This window comes from Acomys russatus, chromosome 10 (assembly GCF_903995435.1).
Source record: "Acomys russatus chromosome 10, mAcoRus1.1, whole genome shotgun sequence".
Classification (NCBI taxonomy): domain Eukaryota; kingdom Metazoa; phylum Chordata; class Mammalia; order Rodentia; family Muridae; genus Acomys; species Acomys russatus.
Window position 1 is genome coordinate 60,367,918 of NC_067146.1, and position 22,979 is coordinate 60,390,896.

At 40.1% G+C, this 22,979-nt stretch overlaps 1 protein-coding gene across 2 annotated transcripts in view; it reads right to left on the minus strand.

Annotated features, from left to right (window-relative positions):
* Positions 1-22,979, minus strand: part of Grid2 (glutamate ionotropic receptor delta type subunit 2) — a 1,403,143-nt gene that overhangs the window by 407,777 nt on the left and 972,387 nt on the right. For both annotated transcript variants that reach the window (XM_051152254.1, XM_051152253.1), the window contains exon 9: positions 13,999-14,100. In XM_051152254.1, the coding sequence (XP_051008211.1) occupies positions 13,999-14,100 (102 nt within the window). The remainder of the gene's footprint in view (positions 1-13,998; positions 14,101-22,979) is intronic.

A 22,979-nucleotide genomic window follows, 5' to 3' on the forward strand; every position in this document is an offset into this window, starting at 1 on the left:
TGGCTCCCTTTTGAGATACCTCTTGGTGAACCTCTGACCCCTCCACCTTGCATCTGACTTAAGTGCCTCTAAACTTGGCACCTTAATAGTCCAGTCTAGCCTCAATATTCCTTAGCTAATCAATGAAAATGGCCATCCTGCAGCAACTAAATTGCAATATTATCTGAGACTTTACAATTACTGCCAGCTATTGGGGATATGGAGAGAGGTTCTCTATGCCCAAGCTTTCTCTTGCCTTTACTCTAAGCCTTCCCTCTCTTCTTTGTATTCTCATATTGAGCTCCTTCTAGCTATAAAGTTTGAAAAAAAAAAAACGATCCTTCCACTACTCTTTGATCATTCTAATAATTGTCACAGGGCTGGACCCCAGATTAACCCCTGCTGACCATCCCAGAGATGTCTAAAGTGCCATCAAGAGGGATACTGGACTGTTCACTGCACTCATGCCCCTTGGAGTGTGGGACATCATACCCAGATCCTGGTCCTGATGACTTTCATCTTCAACAAGAAGGCCCAGGTAGTCATCATGCTATCAGGGTGACCCTTCTCTTTCCCCCTGGATTCCAAGGCCACTTACTTGATCCTAACAGAGTTTAGAGGACGTATCTCTCCTTGTTTCCCTATCACCAAGTTAGGGAGACAGTCTTACCAACCTTGCCAGTCAATTACATTTTCAGGGATGTTCATCTCATTCATTCTTTCCTGGTGGTGTTAACCTGTGCTGTGCACTTATTGAGAAGGTATTTTCTAGACAAAGTGGGAGCCTCTCTCTATTTCCTTTGCTTCTCCCATTGCCCTAACCCCAAGCTTGCCAACAGCCCTTCCCCTACTAACATCCCAACCTACTGGTTCCAATATGTCATTTCCTTTGCCAGCTTCTCAGGTAGATCACCAAGTCAAGGATGCCCTGAATCCCTCTGTTGCTAAACACCATTACCTCATTGTCATACAATTACAGGACCTTACCCAGTACATCACGGTAGCCCAGTACCCACCCTCGCTCCAGAGCCTCAGGGGACTTAAGCCTATCTTCTCTGACCTCCTAAGGAAAAAAAAAAACTTGGCCCCACACTTTCCCCATGTAACACTCCTGTACCTACAGTTCAAATGGTGCCTACCCCTTGGTTCAAGATCTCTGGCTCATCAATTCTGTAGTGGTCTTCCTACACCCTGTTTTCTTCTTACACACTTTTTCTCCCACTAATCCCTCCAAGTCCTCCCATTTCTCAGTCTTGAACCTCAAGGACTCCTTCTCTATCCCCCTTGACATCCAGTGACAAAACATCTTTGCTTTCACTTGGACTGACCCTCATAACCACCTCTCTACCCATGCACCTGGACTATCCTACTCCAAGGCTTCTGGGACAGCCCTGGCTTCTGATGTCACTTTGTCTCTCCCCAAATCTAAACTTAAAAAATATGTAGATAATATTTTCTGCAATCCATCCCTATAATAGCTAATCTGATACCTCTGCTCTTCTGAATTTCTTGTCCATCTTGGCTATAGAGTTTTACTGTCTAAGGTCCAACTATCTACCCCTCGGGTCAGCTACTTGGGACTAACCATCACCCAAACCCACAAAGATATTACCTTGAATTGAAAATACCTAATCCAGTCCCTCACAGTCCCCTCTATGAAAGAGCAGATTTTTATCATCCCTAGGAGTAACTGGCTTCTTATGCTCTTGGATCACCTCCTTTTCCCTCCTTACTGAGCCCCTATTTGAGGCTGGCCCCAACCCTCACATAAACCTCTTCTCACACTCATTACAAAGCCTTTTCAGAAGCTTCAACAGGCCCTCCTTTGGGCCCTTGACCTACAGCTACCACACCACACTAGTCCCTTTTCAGTCCATGTTATTAAAAAACAAAACAAAACAAAACAAAAACGAGGGATATGACCTCAGGGTCCTAGGCCACCAATTGGGACCTTTATTTGGACTAGTGGCATGCCTGATAAGAACAGTAGACCTTACCACTCAGATATGGCCACCCTGCATATGTACTTTATTCATGAATCAAAAAAACAAAAAACAAAAAACAAAAAACAAACAAACAAAAAACCAAATGAACTTTTGAGTTACTTTCTCCTTCCATAACCTGCCCCACCTCTTACCATATTAAGGCTTGCAAATTCTCCCTCCCTCTTGGGTTCTCTTCCCAGGTAGCACCAGCAAGAGATGCCACACTTACTTTTCAATCATGTCCACCCCTCAACATCTCAAAATTTCTTCCCTGGCCAAACACAAACCACTCCCCCTCTTATTCTTGCATTAAAATCCTAGAGGAACTAGTGCCCCACCCTCTCACATACAGGAAGGCGCACTGCCTCAGGCCATCTATATCTGGTACACAGACAGCAACTCCATTTTACATGAGGGAGCCCGAAAAGCTGGCTACACCATAGTGTCAGATACTGAGGTGGCTTGGGCATAGAACCTCCCTGTCCACACCACTAATCAACAGGCTGAACTAATCACTCCCACCCATGGCTTCTTATTGGCACAATGGTAATTCCTAAACACCTACACAGATTCCTAATATGCATTTCATATCCTCCTGTCCTGCTACCTGGGAAGAGTACAAGCTACTTACAACACAAGGAGGATCAATGACCAACCCAGGCCAAATCACAGCCATGCTAAAAGCTTCCCACCTCCCCGTAGCTATAGGATGTGTCCACTACTGGTCCTACCATACTGACAATTTTAACATCTCTGTGGAAAATAACTGAGCTGATGAGGTGGCAAGAACTGCTGACCTTAAGAGTCCCAAACCCATCTTACTCACTGCAGGACATCCTTGTATTACAACTCACATCCTCACTATCATCCCCTGACACTTGAAAAATTCTGTCTTCCCTACACCGTCTTTCCATCCTAATATCCAAGCCTTTCTCACTTCATTAAGACCCACCTGCAGCCTTTCTCTGATGATTTGCATTTATTAAGGTCTATTACTGCCTCTTGTAAAATCTGTCAAAGGTCAGACCTCAACTTCAGTTTTTTTTAAATAGATTTATTTATTTATTATATATACAGTGATCTGCCTGCATGTATGCCTGTGCACTAGAAGAGAGCACCAGATCTCACTATAGATGGTTGTGAGCCACCATGTGGTTAGCTGGGAATTGAACTCAAGACCTTTGGAAGAGCAACCAGTGCTCCTAACCTCTGAGCCATCTCTCCAGCCCCCAACTCCAGGTATTACAGACCCCTTTTTCTCATCACTTTGCTAGAGATTCTCTCCCTGCAACTGACTGGCAACTTGCCTTTATCAACATGACGACAGTCAAATTTGGTAAGTACCTTCTGGTCTTGGTGGACACCTCGTGGTGGGTGGAGGCATTCCCCACCATCAACAAAAGAGCTCAGACAGTCTTGATCTCCTCCCCCAGGGGATCATTTCCCAGTTTGGAATCTCCACCTTCCTCCACTCAGATAATTGCCCTGAATTCACTTCCCACATTTCCAAAGCCCTGAACATCTCTTGGCATTTCCATATTCTTTTCCTTCCCCAGTCCTCAGGAAAGATAGAATGAACTGACAGCTCCTTAAAAACACCCTTGTCAAACTCTCATAAGAACTTCACCTGGATTGTGTTAAGCTCCTACCACTGGCCTGTCTTTCCATCTTGCCATTTTAGCTTATGTACACATGACTCTCCCAATTTTCACTCAAACCCTCACTTCCCCCAGACAACCTACTCCTTCCTTACGTTGTCATCTATGCTTCCTTATATGGAACTGTAATGACCACTACCTACCTCAGCCACACTCCAGCCTGTCTATAACCAACACTGGGCATCGGACCCTTCTCTCCAATCCAGATTAATATTCCCTCACTCTTTTCCTCCAAATGGCAGGACTCTTTCAAGGTAACTCTTCTAACCCCTTTAGCCACTACATGTGAGGCTCTCCTTCATTTGATTCATATATCCCACCACAAGCCCTTTGCTCCTCTGCCTCACAATAACGTTCCTTCCTACATATCAACCGCAACATGATTCTGCTCCCTTAAATTAACCCAACTCCATAAGTTTTAGAGGACACCAAGATCAACTGCCTTGTTCCTGTTTCCAGAAGATTGTTCTCTACGTTGGGGGTGATAAAAGGAGAAGAGCCCCTACTGATTCCCGTTACAGACTCAATAGCTGACCATCATAATAAAGGGAGGTTTCAAATCCAGCCCCTTCTGGCTGCTGCGGGAATAACTGCGGGTGTTACTAGCAGGATGGTGGGACTGACCATCTCTGTGATCTTGTGTCACCAGTTTTCTTCCCAGTTCATTGAGGACCTCTAACGGATGGTCTAAACCATACTCACCCTTCAAGGACAAACTGACTCCTCAATGGTGGTGGTACTCCAAAACTGACAAGGACTCGATCTTTTTACAGCTGCAAAAAGGCAGCCTTTGCCTCTTTCTTTGAGAGGAATGCTGCTTCTATGACAATCAATCAGTTGTAATAAAAAAAAAATCCAACAATTTCTAACAGACCTCCAAAAAAGTAAGGAACAACTCAATACCACCAGCCTCTGAGCTTTTGAGAACCGCATATAGAAGTGAATATTGCCCTTCCTGACTTCTCCTTCCCATTTTCTTGTTCTCGCTAATTGTACCCCTCTTTGTCAATTTCTTCTCTGTTTCTCCAACACAAATTCAAAAATTCTCTAATCAAACAGTAAGTCAGTTATTGTTATAGGCTACCAACTGCTGGCTATAAAGCTGGAGACTTACGACAACTGAATATGCCCTGATGGTGACAATCAACAGTGCCCCCAAAGATGTTGACACCCCCAGACAGCAGGAACCAGTCTAAAGAACACCCACACCCATTCCTTCCTCACCAGTCATGCCTTCCTATTTCAACTTTATAGTAAGTCAGGAGAAATGTCAGAAAACCAAGAATCACCCACTTTTCAGGATCAGGTCCCCCCACTTCCTCACTCTCCTTTAGTAACTCACCACCAGCAGCCACGTCATCACTGACCGCCCAGTGCAACCTATTTCCACTGTCACCACACGTATTCTCCCTATGCACATGTGCTGTCCCCCTTTATAAAGCCCAGGCTTTCATGCTCTGTTCTTTTTCTCCTCCACCCTCGCTCAGAGGCAGCCTTTGTATACACACCTGACCCCCCAAATAAATGTCTCTTGTCAGGTCTGTTGCATAGTGTGACTTTGAGACATTCCTTGCCCCTCTGATCCCTGCAAAAACCCTAATAGTTATAGTTGATTGTGAGCCACCAGACATGGGTGTAGGGAACTGAACTTGGGTCCTCTGTAAAGGCAGTCTGTGCTTTTAACCTTCTGACCTATCTCTAGCCCTTGGGAAATGTCTTTTTAATTGTATTATTGAACTATACATTTCCATTGTATTATTTTGCTTATAACTAATTATATTTCATGGCGATTGGTAATTCACAGTTTATACTGCCTGCTGGAAATTTCCATAGCCAGAGTTCTCCTTCTTGTCTGGAGCCTGAAACAAGCTTCTTCCACAGGACCCGTCCCCAGAGGCTGGAAGATGCGCTGTGGAGCTTGCCACCCACTCCCACCAATCTCCTACTCTCTAGACAGTTCAAGTGTAGCACTTTGTCAAACTGACACCACCATCCTAAACTTCTAATGCTACTCCTGGCTTCAGGAGTCTCCAACGTTGAGAGCAGGGAAAGCTTCACCCTGTGATATTGGAAACGCTGACTCTCCAACTGCCCAAGCTCACCTCGTGCCTCCTATAAAGATACAGTGCTGAGATGTCCAGGGCAGTGGCTAGTGGCCTATTGTTAGGGGTTATCTGAGCATGCCAAATGTACTGGAAGCTAGTCTGGAGCCAAATGCAATACAATGAGACTTTGGAATTTACTGAAGTATTGTGAAGGTCATGTTTTCTGGGGACTTTGGGGGCATGCAGTGTTTTCTTTCCTCTAGGAAGCACCAACTCCAGCAGCAGGAGAGTTAGTTGGGGGTGGGCTTCCTTCATGCATTTCTAAGTGTGTCAGTAGTTCATGCCTGTCCTTACATGCGTCTTTCTGCCATAGAGTCCTTTACAGACTCTTGAAAAAGCTAATTTGGTGACCATGGCTCACTGCACCGTCACAGTCACTAGTATGCCCTCCTGCCTTTTCATTAGTAAGTTTCTGCATCTGAATTCCATAAATATAAATTTATTTAAATTAGAAATATTTCATGGGGTTGGAGAGATGGCTCAGCAGTTAGCACTAGGGGCTCTTCCATGTGGTGACCCGTGTTCAATTCCCAGTACCCACATAATAGCTCACAACTGTCTGTAACTCCAGTTGCAGAGGATCTGATACCCGTCCACAGACATACATGCAGCCAAAACACCAACGCACATAAAATAAAAATAAATAAATCATTTAAAAGATTAGAAAAAATACTTTCACATACTTTTCTCTGAGGTTTGACCTTTGTGGTCAGTTATATCACACCCTCGCACAGACAGGAAATCGTTGTTCAAATGGGGTTCTCAGCTTCTATAAATCTATTAACCAATACACATAAATGGCTAAACGTTACCTTCACAATTTCATGTATTTATAGAAAGTGTAAATTTGGTGCTTGTCAGTCATAATGCCTTTAAATGAAAATAAATACAAAGTTGCTCTTTACCCCTATGTGGTATAAGCAGGTAGTATTTAGAAGATTCCAGAAGAGACATATTGCAAAAGAAGGAGAGAGGGGAGCCCTTTCCTGCAGTCTGAACTGCTTCTCCTCAGAGGGTCCTAAATCTACACAACTGTGCTGTTTTGTTCTTTTTCTTTTTTTATCCATATATCTATTATCTAATATATAAATATATTATCTATCTATATGCATAAGTTCATACTTTTACAAAATTGTAAAACGAATTGTAAAATATACCTATTGAAAAGGAAGTACAAATAAGGGAGGCAGAGAAGACTAGGACTAAATGAAAATCTACTTTGACGTCATTTGTACCCTCCCAGGAAAGGTGGGGCTGCTATCCCATGGCATAAATGATTTCTGCTATTGGGAATTAAAGTTTCTGGTTTTTTTTTTTTTTTTTTTTTTTGACTTTAAAAACACTAGTTGTTTGGATGCACAGTAAAAATATTAAATGGTTTTCTATTTTCACCCATGTTATAATATTTAATAGTCCTAATATTCTGAAAATAGAGAATAATTATGTTCTTTGTAATCATTGCTGAGCATAGATATAAAATATTAAATTGATGGTCAAATATAAACTTTGTAAAAAAAAAAATCTTGTTGCTCAAAGGCAGAGATTCTCCACGACTATGTTGTTTCAAGTTTAAATTCAGATTTTATTTATTTATGTGAAACCACTTAGCTGTCCTCTCTTTCCATTTTCTACCCTCAAAGATTTTTGTTTATTTTGCTAGGAGGCATCTAATAAAAACTAAAAGCTCTTTCACACTTTAAGAGATGTATTTCCCATCAGTTATCCCTGCAACAGTTTCCCCAACCTCCTCCGTTTATTTATCCATTAGTAACTGTATTTATGGTTATCATTTTCCCCAATAGATTCTATCTCCTACGCTAGCAATGGCCATATTTTTCTTCCTAACTTCGGCTTTGATCTTGCCTATTGTAAGCATTTTATATAGAGGGTTCTGGGGAGGGGGGTGAAGATATCAGTGGATATGTGGGTAGCTAGAGGAAATCAGAGTTGGGGTATATTAAGCATGGTATCTGAGACAACTGAAAGGGTGGCTGGTGTGTTCTCCCCCTTCCCCTAAGTCACCACATCCCTGTCTCTGACAAGTAAGAGAAAAGATTCTCAGGTAAAATATAAACATCTTTTGAAATATGAAAAAAAAAAAACTAGAAGGTGAGCTTTTAGTAACTTGGGCTGTGTGAGAAGTAACAAATCCAGGTAGTGTATTATAGGGAGTCTGGGAAACCTAGATGCTCTCCAGAGAAGACCAATAAAAACCATGTGTCTTGAGCATTTACTCAAAAGGCAAATTAAATCAGAGGGCCTCCATCAAGTCATCTGGGTTGTGTGACCAGGTTTACAAGATGCAATAAAAGAATCAAGGATGAGGCACCATACAGAAAAAAGAAAAGGATGATGCACCGTATAGAAAAAAGACTACCTGGCAACATATCTTTGTCTCCCCACCATCACCCCAAAATTACCCGGAATAGATAAATGTAAGACATAAACAAACAAAACTAGAAATCTTTTGTTGTTGTGCTGCGATATTTTAGTTTGTTTTTAAACAGGCATTCACTGTGTAGCTCAGAGTGGCCTGGCACTTCTGAGCTTCTTCTTGTAACCTCTCCAGTGCTGGGATCCCATGTGTGGCCATCATGTCTAGCCTACCATTAGGATTCTCAATACAACTGTTCTGCCAGAGTCTGTGTTCTACATAGAGATATATCTTCACTCCATCCTCTTCCCTTACACATTCACAGACACACATTCCACACTAGCACACTAGCATATATGTATACATGCATATATATGTACACATACACATACACACTTCTTTAGGGTTTTTTCAGGTCACCAGAATAGCCTAATTTGCTACACAAAATATTAAGTTGCTTCTACATTCTAAATAGTCTAAATGAAAAATTATCATTTGTCCGACCGGTCTTATTTTTCAGCATAATATTGAAGTCTAACACCAGTGGAATTATTAAATATACCTGGTGAGAAAAAGAGTTGCAAAGAAACCTGAGTGAAATAGCACAGAGAAATGGGAAGGAAATTCATAGCATAGTACATGATGCTAGTCTTGGTGGAGTCAGTAGGAATATTAAGGTATATCTGATAACAGATTATGAAAGGATGTGACCTCTGTCTTCTGCCCTTGCTCCCCGTGTCTCCCCATTTTTCCCCTTTTTTTGGGGATTCAGTGAAATACTCATCATACAAGTTCTTTTTGAAGTTTTTCATTTTAACCAGAGCCAATAGCTGGCGAAATCATACATAATAAGGTGCCGCATTCTAATCTCACATAACATATGGTAATATTCCAAGAAAACCAAGATGCACTAAAAACAGTTTCAACAAGTGCAACTAATCATGGAGAATTTTAGGGAAAAGAATTTGCTCTTAGAATGATGGCAAGGTGTGGCAATGTTGCCTCTGTGAGTAAACCGCTTTTCTGGCTGTAAGATGTCTAGGGAAACACACCTCCCTCAACATGCATCCTGGTTGTTACTTTGTGTGTTATTAGTACACGCTAGCTACAGTTGTGTATTTCCTTCCATTATCACAACAATAGTTTTAAACAGTGTTACTCAATTTTTGCTTCACTTGACTCCATTTCATGGTGTTACTTCTTTTGTTCTGAAGGTATGTTTTATTTATTGTTTCATTATTTTATACATTAATACAATGTATTCTGATCAAATTAAAGGTAACCGCTAAAATGATCTTTCTCTTTATAAAGATTTATTAACCAGTGTTTTTGGGTTCAACTCCAGGACTATTCATAAACTTCACTTAATAAAAGCATACTATTTAATCCAAATTTTTTCATTTGTATATCTTGCAATTAATTTTCACATCACGGATAAAGACAAGTGTACTGTCAATTAGGCTTTCAAATGACAACTGAAATATTTATCTTAATTCAGAGAGCCTAAAATATGGAAGACTGCATTTAAATTTGTAAAACAGAACAGTCATCATTACATCTTTATAGTAAACATCTAGTCACACATTTCTACACACTTATTGAACCATTTTACGGAAAATAGAAAGGAGTGTGCTACATTGCATATTTAATGTAGATGACTTCACTAAGAATATTTTTTCAAGAACATTTTGAAAGCTTTAGAGAATGACTGGCTGCAGTGAAGAAAGCATCCTACAGGCAGATGTGCTGTGGATAACGAAGCTGCCTGCAGGTAGGTGTGGCATGCTAGCCGTGGTTCTCAACCTGTGGGTCTCGATCCCTTTGGAGAGGAATGAACTTACTACAGGAGTTACCTAAGACCACCATTAGAAAACACAGATGTTTACATTATGAGTCATAATCATTGCAAAATTGCAATTATGAAGTAGCAATGAAAATAATTTCATGTTGGGGGTCACCACAGCATGAGGAACTGGTTGCAGAACTCAGAAGGGTGAGAACCACTGTGCTAGAGGAAGCTTCCAGAAAGCAGGTGTGTTGTGATGGAGGACGCTTCCTGCAGGCAAGTGTGCTGTGTATCTTGTTTCTGTCCCAGCACCTGAAAGCTTATTGTAGGTATTTCTCACCAGAACTGAGGCCTGACCACACACCCATCAACCCATGTAAGTAAGAATTACTAATAAACACACATCACGCAAATTCTGGTGTGCTTCTTGGGTATTTTGTATTTCCTATATGGCTGCTCATGCTTTTCCATATTAGTTTCTAAGGTTTAGGATTATACTTGTGACACAATGAAGTTTCAAATAGTGTAAATAATCAAGTAAGAAGTCCAATGGCTTATTGGTCATTTATGGTTCGCTGCACTAATATAACTGAGCTCATTAAAAGAGAATGAAGAACACCCTCATCACTGCACTAACACAGAGCACCTGCTATTATTCCTGGTTAGAAATAGATGCTGACTGGCAAGACACAGAAGAGGGACAATCAGAGAAACTGGGGAGAGGGTCTGTCTGTCTGTCACACCTCCATTTCTTCCATTTCAAGAAACATTTCTGTAGCTTTGCTTATGGTAGAAACCAAAGCCATCTATATGTGACATCATTGTGTAAAATGCCCTTGTGTTGCCAGTCCAGGAGCAGACACCCTCCCAGGTCAGTTGATCACGTATTTAATCTAAACCAACAAGAGTTTGGGTTTTTTTTGTTTGTTTGTTTGTTTTTTGCTTGTTTGATTGAGAACAAAGTTTCCATAAATGAACTCTGAGCTGGAACTATCTTGTTCATTTTGGCTACATGGTTAAGAGGATTTCTGTCCTGGAACTCATTATGTAGACTGGGCTGGCCTTGAACGCACAGAGATATGCCTGCCTTTGCCTCTTGAATACTTGGATTAAAGGCGTGCATCACTACTGCCTGGCTGATTTCTTAACTGTGGGGAAATGGAAAGTTCTGGTGAAGCAGCGGGAGTGAGGCTGCAGTGTTTTGTATTACAGCGTACTCCTTCCCTGATGTGGTTTGAGCCGTGACTCTTCCTGAATCCTCTTCTCGTCCCAGCATTCACAAATCTCAGGATTACATCCTTTGCTCTGGTTCTAGCTGCTGAAGTCCCCTTCAGGCTCTGCCAAAGCCGGGGCTTCCCTATGCCATCAGGCCCAGGAGATGCAACACCCCTGTTGGTCCTTTAGCAGTGTTTACAGTCCTGGGACAGTTACTTTACTTAATTTTGTTCAATGAGCTACCTGGCTATGATAGTTACTGCCTGCCTCTAAGGGCCCATGTAATAAAGTCTCAGATTACTTGATGCTTGTTTGAGAGCTTATATCAGATCAGTCAAATGTCATTAATAATGGTAAAAGTGGATGTTTTAAAATTTAAGGAATCTTAACTCCATAACTTCTCTGAAACTGATGGTGTAAGTTTTCTAAGAGGTAAAAGTGAGTAAGTGGAATTGCCTAGGTTTCTGTTGTAATATCATAAAAGGTTAAAAATCATCCCCTGGGGACTTATACTGTGGCTTTTCATCTTTTTGGGGGGAACGTCTTTCCAATAAAGAAGACTAGTGCTGTGGTCACATTGTTAGTTTGAGTACAATTGTGGACAGAGGCCTAGTTCTGTGATGGCCTGGTAATTTAATGCATCGGGCTTTAGGACTAACAGGGTCAAAAGAGGGGTGGGATTCTCATTTTGGATGGAGAGATCTAGCAAAGACACATAACATTAGAAACATGCAGGAAATAAATAAGAAGGGATGAGTAAGCTGTGTGGTTGTTACACACTGGCTGTAAACTGTGTGAGCACAGTAAAAGTAATAAAAGCTCATTCAACTGGGAGCCCCACTGGTACGTTCATTGCAGACCACGGGAAAAGCAAACTTCCCTTCCTGTCACTGGTTGTCTGCTCTCAGGATCAGTGCAAGACTGAGTTTGCAGCAAACAGACAGGTGAAGCTGGGCTAGGCAGCATTACCACCACAGGAAGCACGTCTGCCATGAACAAAATCATTTTATTCAGCCTGGAAATGAATTTAAAATGATTGGTCCTATGAAGCTCTCCCCATAAAACTCACTTTTACCTCATTCAGAGTTTAAACTTTTCAATTCTCCGGTCAAATAGAATCCCGCAGATGTGTCTCTTCTCTTTCTAATCACAGCAGGAGTGGAGAGAGCCTGATGCCTTGCATAGGGGAAGGACCTAAAATGTCTGGCGTCCAGGCTTCCTGGGTTTGAATTGCAACTCTGCTCTGTCTTCTGTTTAGTCTCACAGTTTTTTTCACCGTGTGGTTGATTTGTTTTACTCCTTCATATTTTTGTGAGGTAGAATAATTTACATTGTGATTATTGCAATTGTTGAAATAGATAAGATGTACAGAGGACTTCAGAGGGGATCTGATGAATAGTCAATAATAAATCTTAGCTGTTTCACCTTATGTAGGGTCCACCTGCCAAATTCTAAGCAAACCCCAAAGAGAGGCTCTGTGTGTTCTCTACTCCTTGTGTATGGCCAAGTATATAATATCTTAACTACTAAATAATTTTTTATTCCACAACTTAATTTGTTAATTGGTTCATTTTCTTTAAACTTTGATTTCCTTTCTCAAAGAAAACCAAAGCCTGTGCACTAGGTTTTATGGTCATTGTCACAGAGTTTCCATCATAATCAGTAGACAAAGAGATTACTAATAGATGTTTGTACTTTCACTGCCTGTTTTTTATCTGTTAAGTTTTAACTATTAAGTGCAAATTGATATCTACACAATTAGGTTCAAACATAAGCATATTCATATTTTAGTTGTAAAACACTGGTGAAATAATTATAAGTGAGAACCTTATTAAAACAACAACGAGAAATAAATTATACATGTGCCAGAGAAATAAATTATACATGTGCCAGAACAGAGACTAGGCTACTCATTTAGAGTTTCTTTTGCAGTCGGCTCAGTAATTTACAAGGAAAATTATATTTAAATCTGTTTAACTCATATTAAACAAATATACAGTTAGCGGCTGGCACTGAATTGTAATGAGCATCCAGTTATTATCAGTCAGTGTGTCAAACAATCTCATTCACTCACTAATTCTGCAACTAAATTAGACTATAAGAGGCCCTTTCCTACGTTTAAAAAAAGAAACTATTTTCTGTTTTAATTATGTGTACGTGTGTGGGTCTTTGTGGATATAGGTGTGCAGAAGCACGAGTGCCCAGAAGGCTAGTGGAATTAGATTCCACTGAAGCTGGAGCTACAGGTGACTGTGAGTCACCAGAAATGACGTCATAAGTCAAACACAGGTCTCTTCTAGAGCAGTCTACGTTCTCAGCCCCTGAATCACCTCTCTAGCCAAAGGCATTAAAGAATGGTAATAGTTAATTTTATTGATTCTTTTCCAACAAGTGATTGGAATTGTAACAAATGTCTCCATATATAAACCCACTCACAGAATCATGAATGAAGAGGCCACAAAAGACAGTCGCATGTACCTATTTTATTTTTTAGCACTGACAGGAAGCTGTCCTCCATGCTAGATAAGCATCTATTAAACAAGTAGACGATCTCTCTATTGACACCTCTATGTGCATTCTGTTGTTGCAGTGATATGTGTGTCTGAGGAATTCTGCTTTTCATAATATATAGAAAACTGTAGTACATCAGACCTAAAGGTCTAAGGAAGATCCTAACAAAAGTACTGTAATGAAAAATACAGCCTATAGAAGTCAGATTCAGAGTCACAGAAATGGGAGGTTGGATAACACGACCATTGAAGCTGTCTTAGACATCTGAGTCAAGATTAGTGTAAAAAACTCCTTTTAAATTATGACATTAGTTGATGAAAGAAAAGGCAGTGAAAGACAGAGGACACTCTATGGACTCAGACTACAAGGCTAAGATGGTGCTTACCAGTACAGTCACCACACGTAGAACCACGCCCCGCATGTTATTCTCCAGTTTCTTGTCAGTCAGTGACCCATTCAGACCCGTGACAGGATTCCAGCACCCAAGCTGAAAGGCAAAGTATCTTTGGTCACTTTTCTTACTAAGAAGCAGCTGGGTAACCTATGTGTTGACCTTGTAGAGATCTGTGTGATACCTCATGGAGTAACTGGTAGGGAAAAACTTATCTCTTTTTGCAGCAACTGAAGCTATTGGAAATGACATCTCTTGCCTTTAAATACCATCAGATGGCATATGTCAGAAGCCAGCCTTCTTTGCAAGGCTCCTAGAGGACATCTGAATTAATGAGGAGTCACATATTCACCAATAACTCCATCACCATAATGTGTTAATTGGAAGAATAAAAGTACATGTAACCCTTGAAGAATTTCTCACTAATATATGAGTTACTGTATAACTTAAATTCTCTCAGAGCCTTAATGCTGTCATTTAATTGTACATTACTTTTAGAGGGAAAAAGAACTTTAAAATATTTAACATAATTTGCATGGAGAGAAGAGCAACTGCTTTTATGTAAGGGATAAAATGAAGTGTGTGTGTGTGTGTGTGTGTGTGTGTGTAACAATTGACAGAACACAAAAACCTAATTTGGGTTTCGGTCAGTGCTATTAATTTCCCAACACTCCTTCCATGAAAACCATTTGTTATTGCCTCTTGGAGTATCCAAATCTGAGGGTTACTAATTCTAAAATTATTACCTTCAGATGTCAAAGGAATAAAAGTTGATTAGTTTCAGTTAAAATAAAGGAGGAAAGAAAAGATGATGAGGCTTCAGTTAATGAAGGACATGTCTAGAAACAGAGCTGGTGAGAGAACAGGGTATGTGCACCGTGGGGATGGTATCAGGCTCTTCTCTCAATGCCAGCTCCATGGGCACTCACACTAAGAATTAACTGTTCTGTGATTGCACAAGGTAAAAATGGAACCCAGCTCTAGTTATATTTGAAAACAATTTGATTAATTGAGTGATTATAGGGGCATCTGGTTACTTGTACCATTTCCTCCAATGATGATTTATTTCTTTCTACCGAGTTTTGTCTGTAGCATTCAAAGTCATCAACACACTGGCAAATTTCCCTCACAAACAAACAACTTAGGTGATTCTTATTAAAGCTAAAGCATCTCTTTGAGCTCCCAAAAGGTGTTTAATTAAGAAAACTGAAGTGTGCTCAATATATTGCAAGAGACGAAGATGTCACAATACGATCAACACAGCCAGGTTTTTCCTTATTAAAATAATTTGGAAAAGCTTGATAATTGTTGGTTTCAACTGTAAAAGCACATTAAATTCATACCATGATATGTCATTCTTACTTACATAAAAGTCTAATTAGAACTTAGATCCAATTAGCAAATCCAAATGTGTTGAAAAGTCTAATTACCAGAGATTGTGCAGCCCTCTTGCCAAATTTACGACCTTATGGAAATTCCTTTGAGCTTTTGTTCTTTTCAGAGGTCACCCAGAGTCTGGGCTCAGTTGCAATGTTTGACAAGCACATTTCTAATTACTTCAAGAAGAGTTTATTTTCCTAGGCCAAATATTGGTGAGGAAACAGCAGTGTTGATGTTAGTGAGGTCCTCGATTTCCAGCTCAAGAAATGGCTTTGAAAGACAGACTTATTAACGAGAACATGACCTAGCCGCTTCAGAAGAGACAGGTGTTCCTTTGTGCCTCCAGATGTGTGCTTTAAGTTTGGCCAAATTGTGGTCAGTTTGCCCAAGGACCTAATGTCTATCCCACCAACTGACCTTGGTCTTCTCTGGCCATTTGCTGCTTTATTAGCAGTGGGTATTTGAGGTGGTAGAAAGTATATTTATTTTTCTACATTAAGGAAATTGTGGTTCAGAACTGAGAAGTAGTTTGCTCAATATAGAACTTACAAGGCAAGATTATCATCATAATTTCATAAACACAACTATAACTTTACACACTGTACAATATGTCAAATAACTGAGGGTTCTATTTTTTCATTAACTCATTTAATTATCAAAAACCTTAAAGGAAGGGACTGTTCTTGTCATCATTCTATTGAAGAGGATTCTGAGTACAGACAGGTGCTCTCTCTGTTCAGCCTGCTATTGGTTATCTGTATAAGCAGTCAAGATGGCAGGCAATAAGTAGAGAGAAGAGGAGAAAAATAATTAAATAAACATGCGGTGCTCAGAATATTGGAATTTTCTGTTTGGAGAGATCAACTTAGTTAAAATAAATGCCAAACTCATTTAATTTCCTCAAAGTCCTCACTATGTGTCATAAATAGTGTAAGATGGGTGAGGAAATCCACAGCAGCAGCTCGCAGGGACAATGCTGGGCATTCCCATCTTTTGGATGGGTGTCACTCGGACTAAGAGCTCCTGGTTTAGGTTCATACACACTCATCTCCCTGAGGTTCATTTCCTGTTATTCTACTGGATTATAACAATACCTTCCACTAAGAATCAAGAAAAAAAATAAGTGACATTCACATATATTCAAAGTAAATCACTGTTTACATGGAGTAATAGTAGTCTTTTTAAAATTATATTTTATTATTTTATTCATATTACATCTCAATTGTTATCCCATCCCTTGTATCCTCCCATTCCTCCCTCTCTCCCACTTTTCCCTTACTCCCCTCCTCTATGACTGTGACTGAGGGTGACCTCCTCCCCCTGTATATGCTCATAAGGTATCAAGTCTCTTCTTGGTAACCTGATATCCTTCCTCTGAGTGCCACCAGGCCTCCCCATCCAGGGTACGTGGTCAAATATGGGGCACCAGAGTTCGTGTGAAAGTCAGACCCCACTCTCCACTCAACTGTGGAGAATGTCCGTTGTGCGGTTCAGCCCCTGAGTAATTGTAGTCTTTAAAGCAGCACAACACTGAGAGGAATACTGTTTGAGGACCCCTGAAGGTACATCACCCAGAATCAAGTACTGGACTTTTACCAACTACTTTTCTGCTCTCCTTGTCTCCTCAACTTGACATCTCTGGCAATATGGGGAGGGTTGGTTTTGGTCTGGTTGTGGTTTTGCTTTTGTTTTTGCTTTTCAAAGAAACTGGAGACTTAATAGTGAAAATACCTACAGTCTCATACTCTATTTTATAAAAGATTTCTTTTTGTAGTATGTGTGTGTATAAATGAGTGCTGGTACCCTTGGAGCCTAGAAGAGGAAACTGGATGCCCCGGGGCTGGAGTTATAGGTGATGGTGAGGTACTTGATGTAGGTTCTGGGAACTGAAGTCCAGTCCTCTGCAAGAGCAGCCTGCACTCTTACCTGCTGAGTGGCTACCCAGTGTCATCGTCTCCTATAAGCTCTCTACTCAGCCAAATGCTCTCCAAATTAAAAAAAAAAAAAAGTGACTCCTGAAGCATATAAAATTTGTAGAAAGTCTTCCTGTTAATAGTAAAATTATCTAGGGTTTGGGGAGGGGTGTCTGTGAGTAAAGTCCTCTATAGACAAGCATGCGCATCTAAGTTCTAATTCCTCAGCACCATGTAAAAGCTAGGCATAAAATATGCTCACACTTCCATAATCCCAGTAGTAGATCTTAGGGCTTACTCGTCAAACCGTTTATCTAAAACATGGAAATCCAAGTTCAGCAAGAGACCTTGCTTAAAAAAAATAGAGGCAGACACTTGAACTCCACCTCTGGCCTCTACATGTGCATACACATATGTGTATATGGACACACACACACACACACACACACACACACACACACACACACTTTGCTTAGGGTCTGAAAGTCGTGAAAATATTTGAAAGATCAAAAGAAGTAAAGACCAGAAATTCTACATCTTTTCAACTGCAGTATATAGATTTCCTGTATTTTCTAGTTATTGCCTGAAGTCATTTCAGAATCTTTAAAATGCTTAGTGCTCTAATTATTTCCTTCATTGGAGCTTTGGCGATAATAACCATGTAGCCTAAGTTAAATCAATGGAATAGCTTGTGTTCAACAAACTGGCTGATGCATTTGCATTAGCACCATAGCACACTTAGCATTATGCATGCTAACGATCACGCTTATATATTTACTCTTTTCTCCTCAGTGCTTTCACGTCTCGTTGGCCACAGGCTGCAAGAGATGACTTTTGACTTTGGAGTTTCACATCACTGTTTTTCAAACAGTGTTGGATGTCAAAAAGAGCTGAACTGTTCAACTTTAATTTTATGCTTAATAGTTTGTAGACTTTAATAAGGGGAGTCAAGAAAGCTCTAATTGAATATGAATGGAATGACCAGCATTTATGAGCTGTACTCACATGGAACAAAGAAATTCTGGCTATATTATCAAAACATCAGGGAGAGTATGACACACCCTGTACTGAGAACTTATGCTGCCAGCCACTGGGCTTTATACTTGCTTCCTCAGCCTTCGAGCTGAAAGGAAAACAGCAAATATGTAGTCAAGCTGGCTTCAAAGGTGGTCGCTTAGAAGGGTGCAGGATTTATTGGTTAAATGTTGCATTTGTAGTGGCCTAGAAATGTAAAAAAATACATGTGGCATATTGAACCCAAAACACCCTTTATAAAGTTGCGTGGCAATGCATCCTGCTTAGACATGCATGGGAGTGTGGTGGTCTGGTAATCGTTCCAATATTAATTCTCTCAATGCTATCTTCTACCCAGAAAGTAGTTTCAACTTGTAAAACTTGTTCCCTGGGCCATAGTTATATGCTCCTGTGGTTCTGCTCCTACAGCTGGGCCATTGCCATAGTCCTTCTTTGAGCTTACTGGCCACAGCCTCCATGCTTAAGTTTCTGGCAGGAAAATGATTTTGGAAAAAAAAAAAAAAAAAACAACAACAACAACAGAAAAAGTATTAAATGACTGAAGTGTGTGTGTGTGTGTGTGTGTGTGTGTGTGTGTGTGTGTGTGTGTGTTTCCAAATGTGGGCCAGTGAGATGCCTTGTCACTGAGCCTCAGAATCTGAGTTCAATACCCAGGAACCACCAAGTAAAAGGGAAACTGACTCCTACAGCAGGTCTCCTGACCTCTGTGTGTGTACCCTGGCACCTGTGGACACATAGCACACCACATACAAATGCATATATCAGTAGGAAGACAAAAGCTTCTACAGTGAAGATAGGATGGCCTTAGTAACCAATTCCTATAGAAGAGTATGAGAAACACACACATGTATACACCACACACACACACACACACATACATACACATGTGCATGTAGACACAGACATATAATAATAGGAAAGGCTGAAACATATCAGATAGTCACAATAGCCACTTTCAGTTATCAGCTGTCAATTAACTGAATTAATACTACAGCATAATGATGCTTTCCTTTCTTCCATATCTCTTCCTGGTTTTAAACCACCATCGCACTGGTCTTAGAGGTCATGTGTAATAGCAGTTAACATCATGTCTGACTGGCCAGAATACTTAGGTTTGAGCACTTACCAAAAATCAAGTGGTAAATAATACTGGGCCTCAGTTTCCTTCATTCTTGCATGGGGATTAGAAATGACTTTGTCACAGGACTCTTGGACTATCTGCTGACGTCGTACGTGTCAAGTATTTGGATGTGTTCTTAACACAGAGAATGAGGAAGTGCTTGATGTTATTAGCCAGGATGCTTTGCTTCCTGCCCAGTCCCACTCTCAGAACAGTATCTTAATTTAGTAATGAAACACATCTTCAAGGACAGAGTTCAAAGCTATAAATTAACCTAGAAAATTTTTCATATACTGGTGATTCAGCCAAACTCTAGAAAAATTAAGTTGGAATCTGATGGTGGGTTGGTTCTTCAGTCCTCAGAATTGTATGAGCTTTTCAAGATGATTTCCGCTCACAGGCAAGACTGTTCTTCCTCACACATGCTGGAACACTAGGGCAATGAAACTCATCAACTGGCTATTTTACACCATTATTCTAAGGTCTCTCTACTGGCTTCTTTTGAAAAAAGCAGACAAGCAATACCTTCTTAAGGAAGCTATTAAATTTGTTAATTGAAATTGGATGTGAATGTAAAATCTCTGCTAGGCGAGCTTGTTTCCTGCCTTGCCCATAGGTGTACTTGGGTTGTCACCGTGTGATTTTCTTTGTGTTTCCTCTTATACTGAAACCACCTGGCAGTTCAGCCCCGCCTAGGTCACTTCAGCCCTTGCCATTGCTCATTTAGTAATGTTCATGTGTACTGAAGGCTTCTTATGAAGCAGAAATAGTGCCAGGCCCTGAGAAGCATATAGTTTAATTTATGTTTTTGCTCTAATTGTGTCTGGAAGAGTATGAAATTATCCCACCTTTAACAGATGTGGAAATGGAAAAATAGAAAGATTAATTGACCTGTTTCAGGTGGTTTAGCTAGCTATTGATAGGGCCAAAATTTGAACATAGGTAGTTTAGCTCTAGAAACTGCTAGGGCACTCTGACCTTAATCAGTACAATGCTTTTTCAGACTGAAGCAGAAACAAGGTGCATATAGACAGACCTAATAGGTTTTTGAAATGTGATTTTCTCAAAGTCAGACCTTGAAGAAGTGCTATAGCCTATGCTAAAAACCCCTTTTGTGTTTCAGTGGTTCTTGCATGTCTTCTGCTATATGGAACAAAAGTCTTATAGCTAACATACACGGAAAAGGCATTATATTTTGTGACTATAGCTATGTCAGTGTGGGAAAAGATTGGCTTGTAATGACTGGTGAGAAAGACATGAATATTGAACTGGATTTTCAGGTTAGGTTTTTCTTCCAGTGTTTTTGAATTTAATGTTTTTGAATCTTGTTGCTTCTGATGAGGTGGAATGGGTTGTTAACAAAAATAATTTGGTATTTGTCTTTCACAAATCAACTTATTAGTGAAAAGAGTAATTTTGTGATTTCTATGGATGGTTTCTCTTTACTACATTTTATTTGTCTAGGCCAGTAGTTCCAATCTTCCTAATGCTGTGACCCTTTAATTCAGGCTGTAGTGACCCAGTCAACCATAAAATTGCTTTTGTTACTACTTCATAATGAACAGTAATTTTGCTAGTGTCATGTGTCATAATGTACATATTTTTGGAGACAGAGGTTTGCCAAAGTGACACTACCCACAGGTTGACAACTGGTCTAGTGTATGTATGTTTGTGCATGTATTGCTATAGTACATCTGTGGAAGTCAGAGGAAGATTTGTGGGAGAGGTTATTTCTTTTCTGCCATGGGAGGCCTAGGGATCAAACTCAGGCTGTCAGTCCTGGCAGCAAGCACCTTTACCCACTGAACCATTCATTGGTCCCAGCAGGCTTCTTATATTATCAGCATACCAAATTAATACACACAGAAACATGATGCTTGTAAATGTTACCATCAGCAAAGACCATTGTATCAATTAAAGGGAGATTTATAGAAACACTTGAAAACTTTTGAGTTAATTTCGTTTGTAGATATGCATCAGGTCCCTAGAATGCTATTTATCAGACAGCTTATAAGTAGTAGTTAGTTGGCAAATTAATTAATTGGTTTTATTTTTCTCAAAGAAAAAACAACTTTCAGCAGTGTGGAGGTATTTTGTCGCATGAGGGCTTTACCATAAGGTGAGGGATGAATCACATAATCTCATGAAAGCTGTCTAGCAATTGCTTAATATGATTAGATTCCTAACCAAAAGCCATTCTTAAGAGGAACACGAGGATTCTTGTTCCGGCTTCCCCATCGCACTCGTTGTAGAAAGTATAATCAACATTATAATCAGCTTACTTCATGCATAGTAATGTGTAGATGCACATTTTTTTAAGTCACTGAGAGGTTTTCCTTTGAGTCTGCTCTTGTTCACACACCTACTCAGACTCAATATACAAGTGAAGAAACTGAGTTTCGCTGGTCACTGTGAATCATCACCTGACTGCCTACGCCTGCAAAGTATCCTTAGCACCTTTGCAGACAATTCTTATTTCATCTCAGAGTTTCAGAAACATTTCAACAACTGAGTCTTCCATAGATAAAGAATTCCACATTAAGTATAACATAAAGTGACAGCATACACACAGAGAATTACCATGTCTTTGTGGATTTGTTTCCTTATCATTCTTTTTATCAACTATTTAAATATTCTCTACTTGCATCCATTGTCAAGGAGTAGATATAAAAATTCTTATTTGAAAATCAAGAGAAGGGACTTAGAAAAGGAGGCTTGGGATAACAGATCACGACAATATGTGATAGATTCACCAATAAGTACTGTAGTGGTCACTAATTTGCAGCTGTCCATTCATCACCCCGAGATCACCAGCATGTAGCCACACGTACACCTGGTCTAGTTCATCCTTGGCACAGTAGCAGTAGTCTGACCATACACCTAGAACCTCAGCCAGCAGCAGTATAGGCCTCTACTGTCCTCATTTCCCATTTGGAACCACACATTAAAGACTATGATATTTGAAAGCAACTATATATACAGTATAATTTAGAAAGTCATGACCATTCTGAAATCCCTAGGAAATAATATGTAGGCTCCAAAAAAACTAAGAAGAAGTTAATTTTGAGATGTAACAAGAATAAATCAATAAAAAAAAAAAAAAAAGAAGAAGTTGAGCTAGTGCTCAACTCAAAGCCTCATCCTTATTGACTATCATGCGAGGTCCCGGATAGAACTGTGCACGCACCTAGAGGAGAAAAATAATCACGAATATCACCAACCTAGAAACCTGTGACCTATAACAGTGACTTGCCTGTAAGATATCTTGGTGCAATGGTGATACTTTTGGATTGGATTTAACGCCCACTCTACAGGGTCGAATCTATATCTCACATGATAAAGTGTCAAGAACCTGAGACTAGATAGCTCATGTTTCCTAGGGGAAAACCTACTATTATAATGACCTAGCTGTGCCCATAGATCAATGTCTTGCTCAACTCATATGAGAACTGTTTCCTTTTGCAGTAGATGGAAACTAATAGAGAGACCCTAAATGGACAGTTTGCAGAGAGTAAGAGATTTTGGAG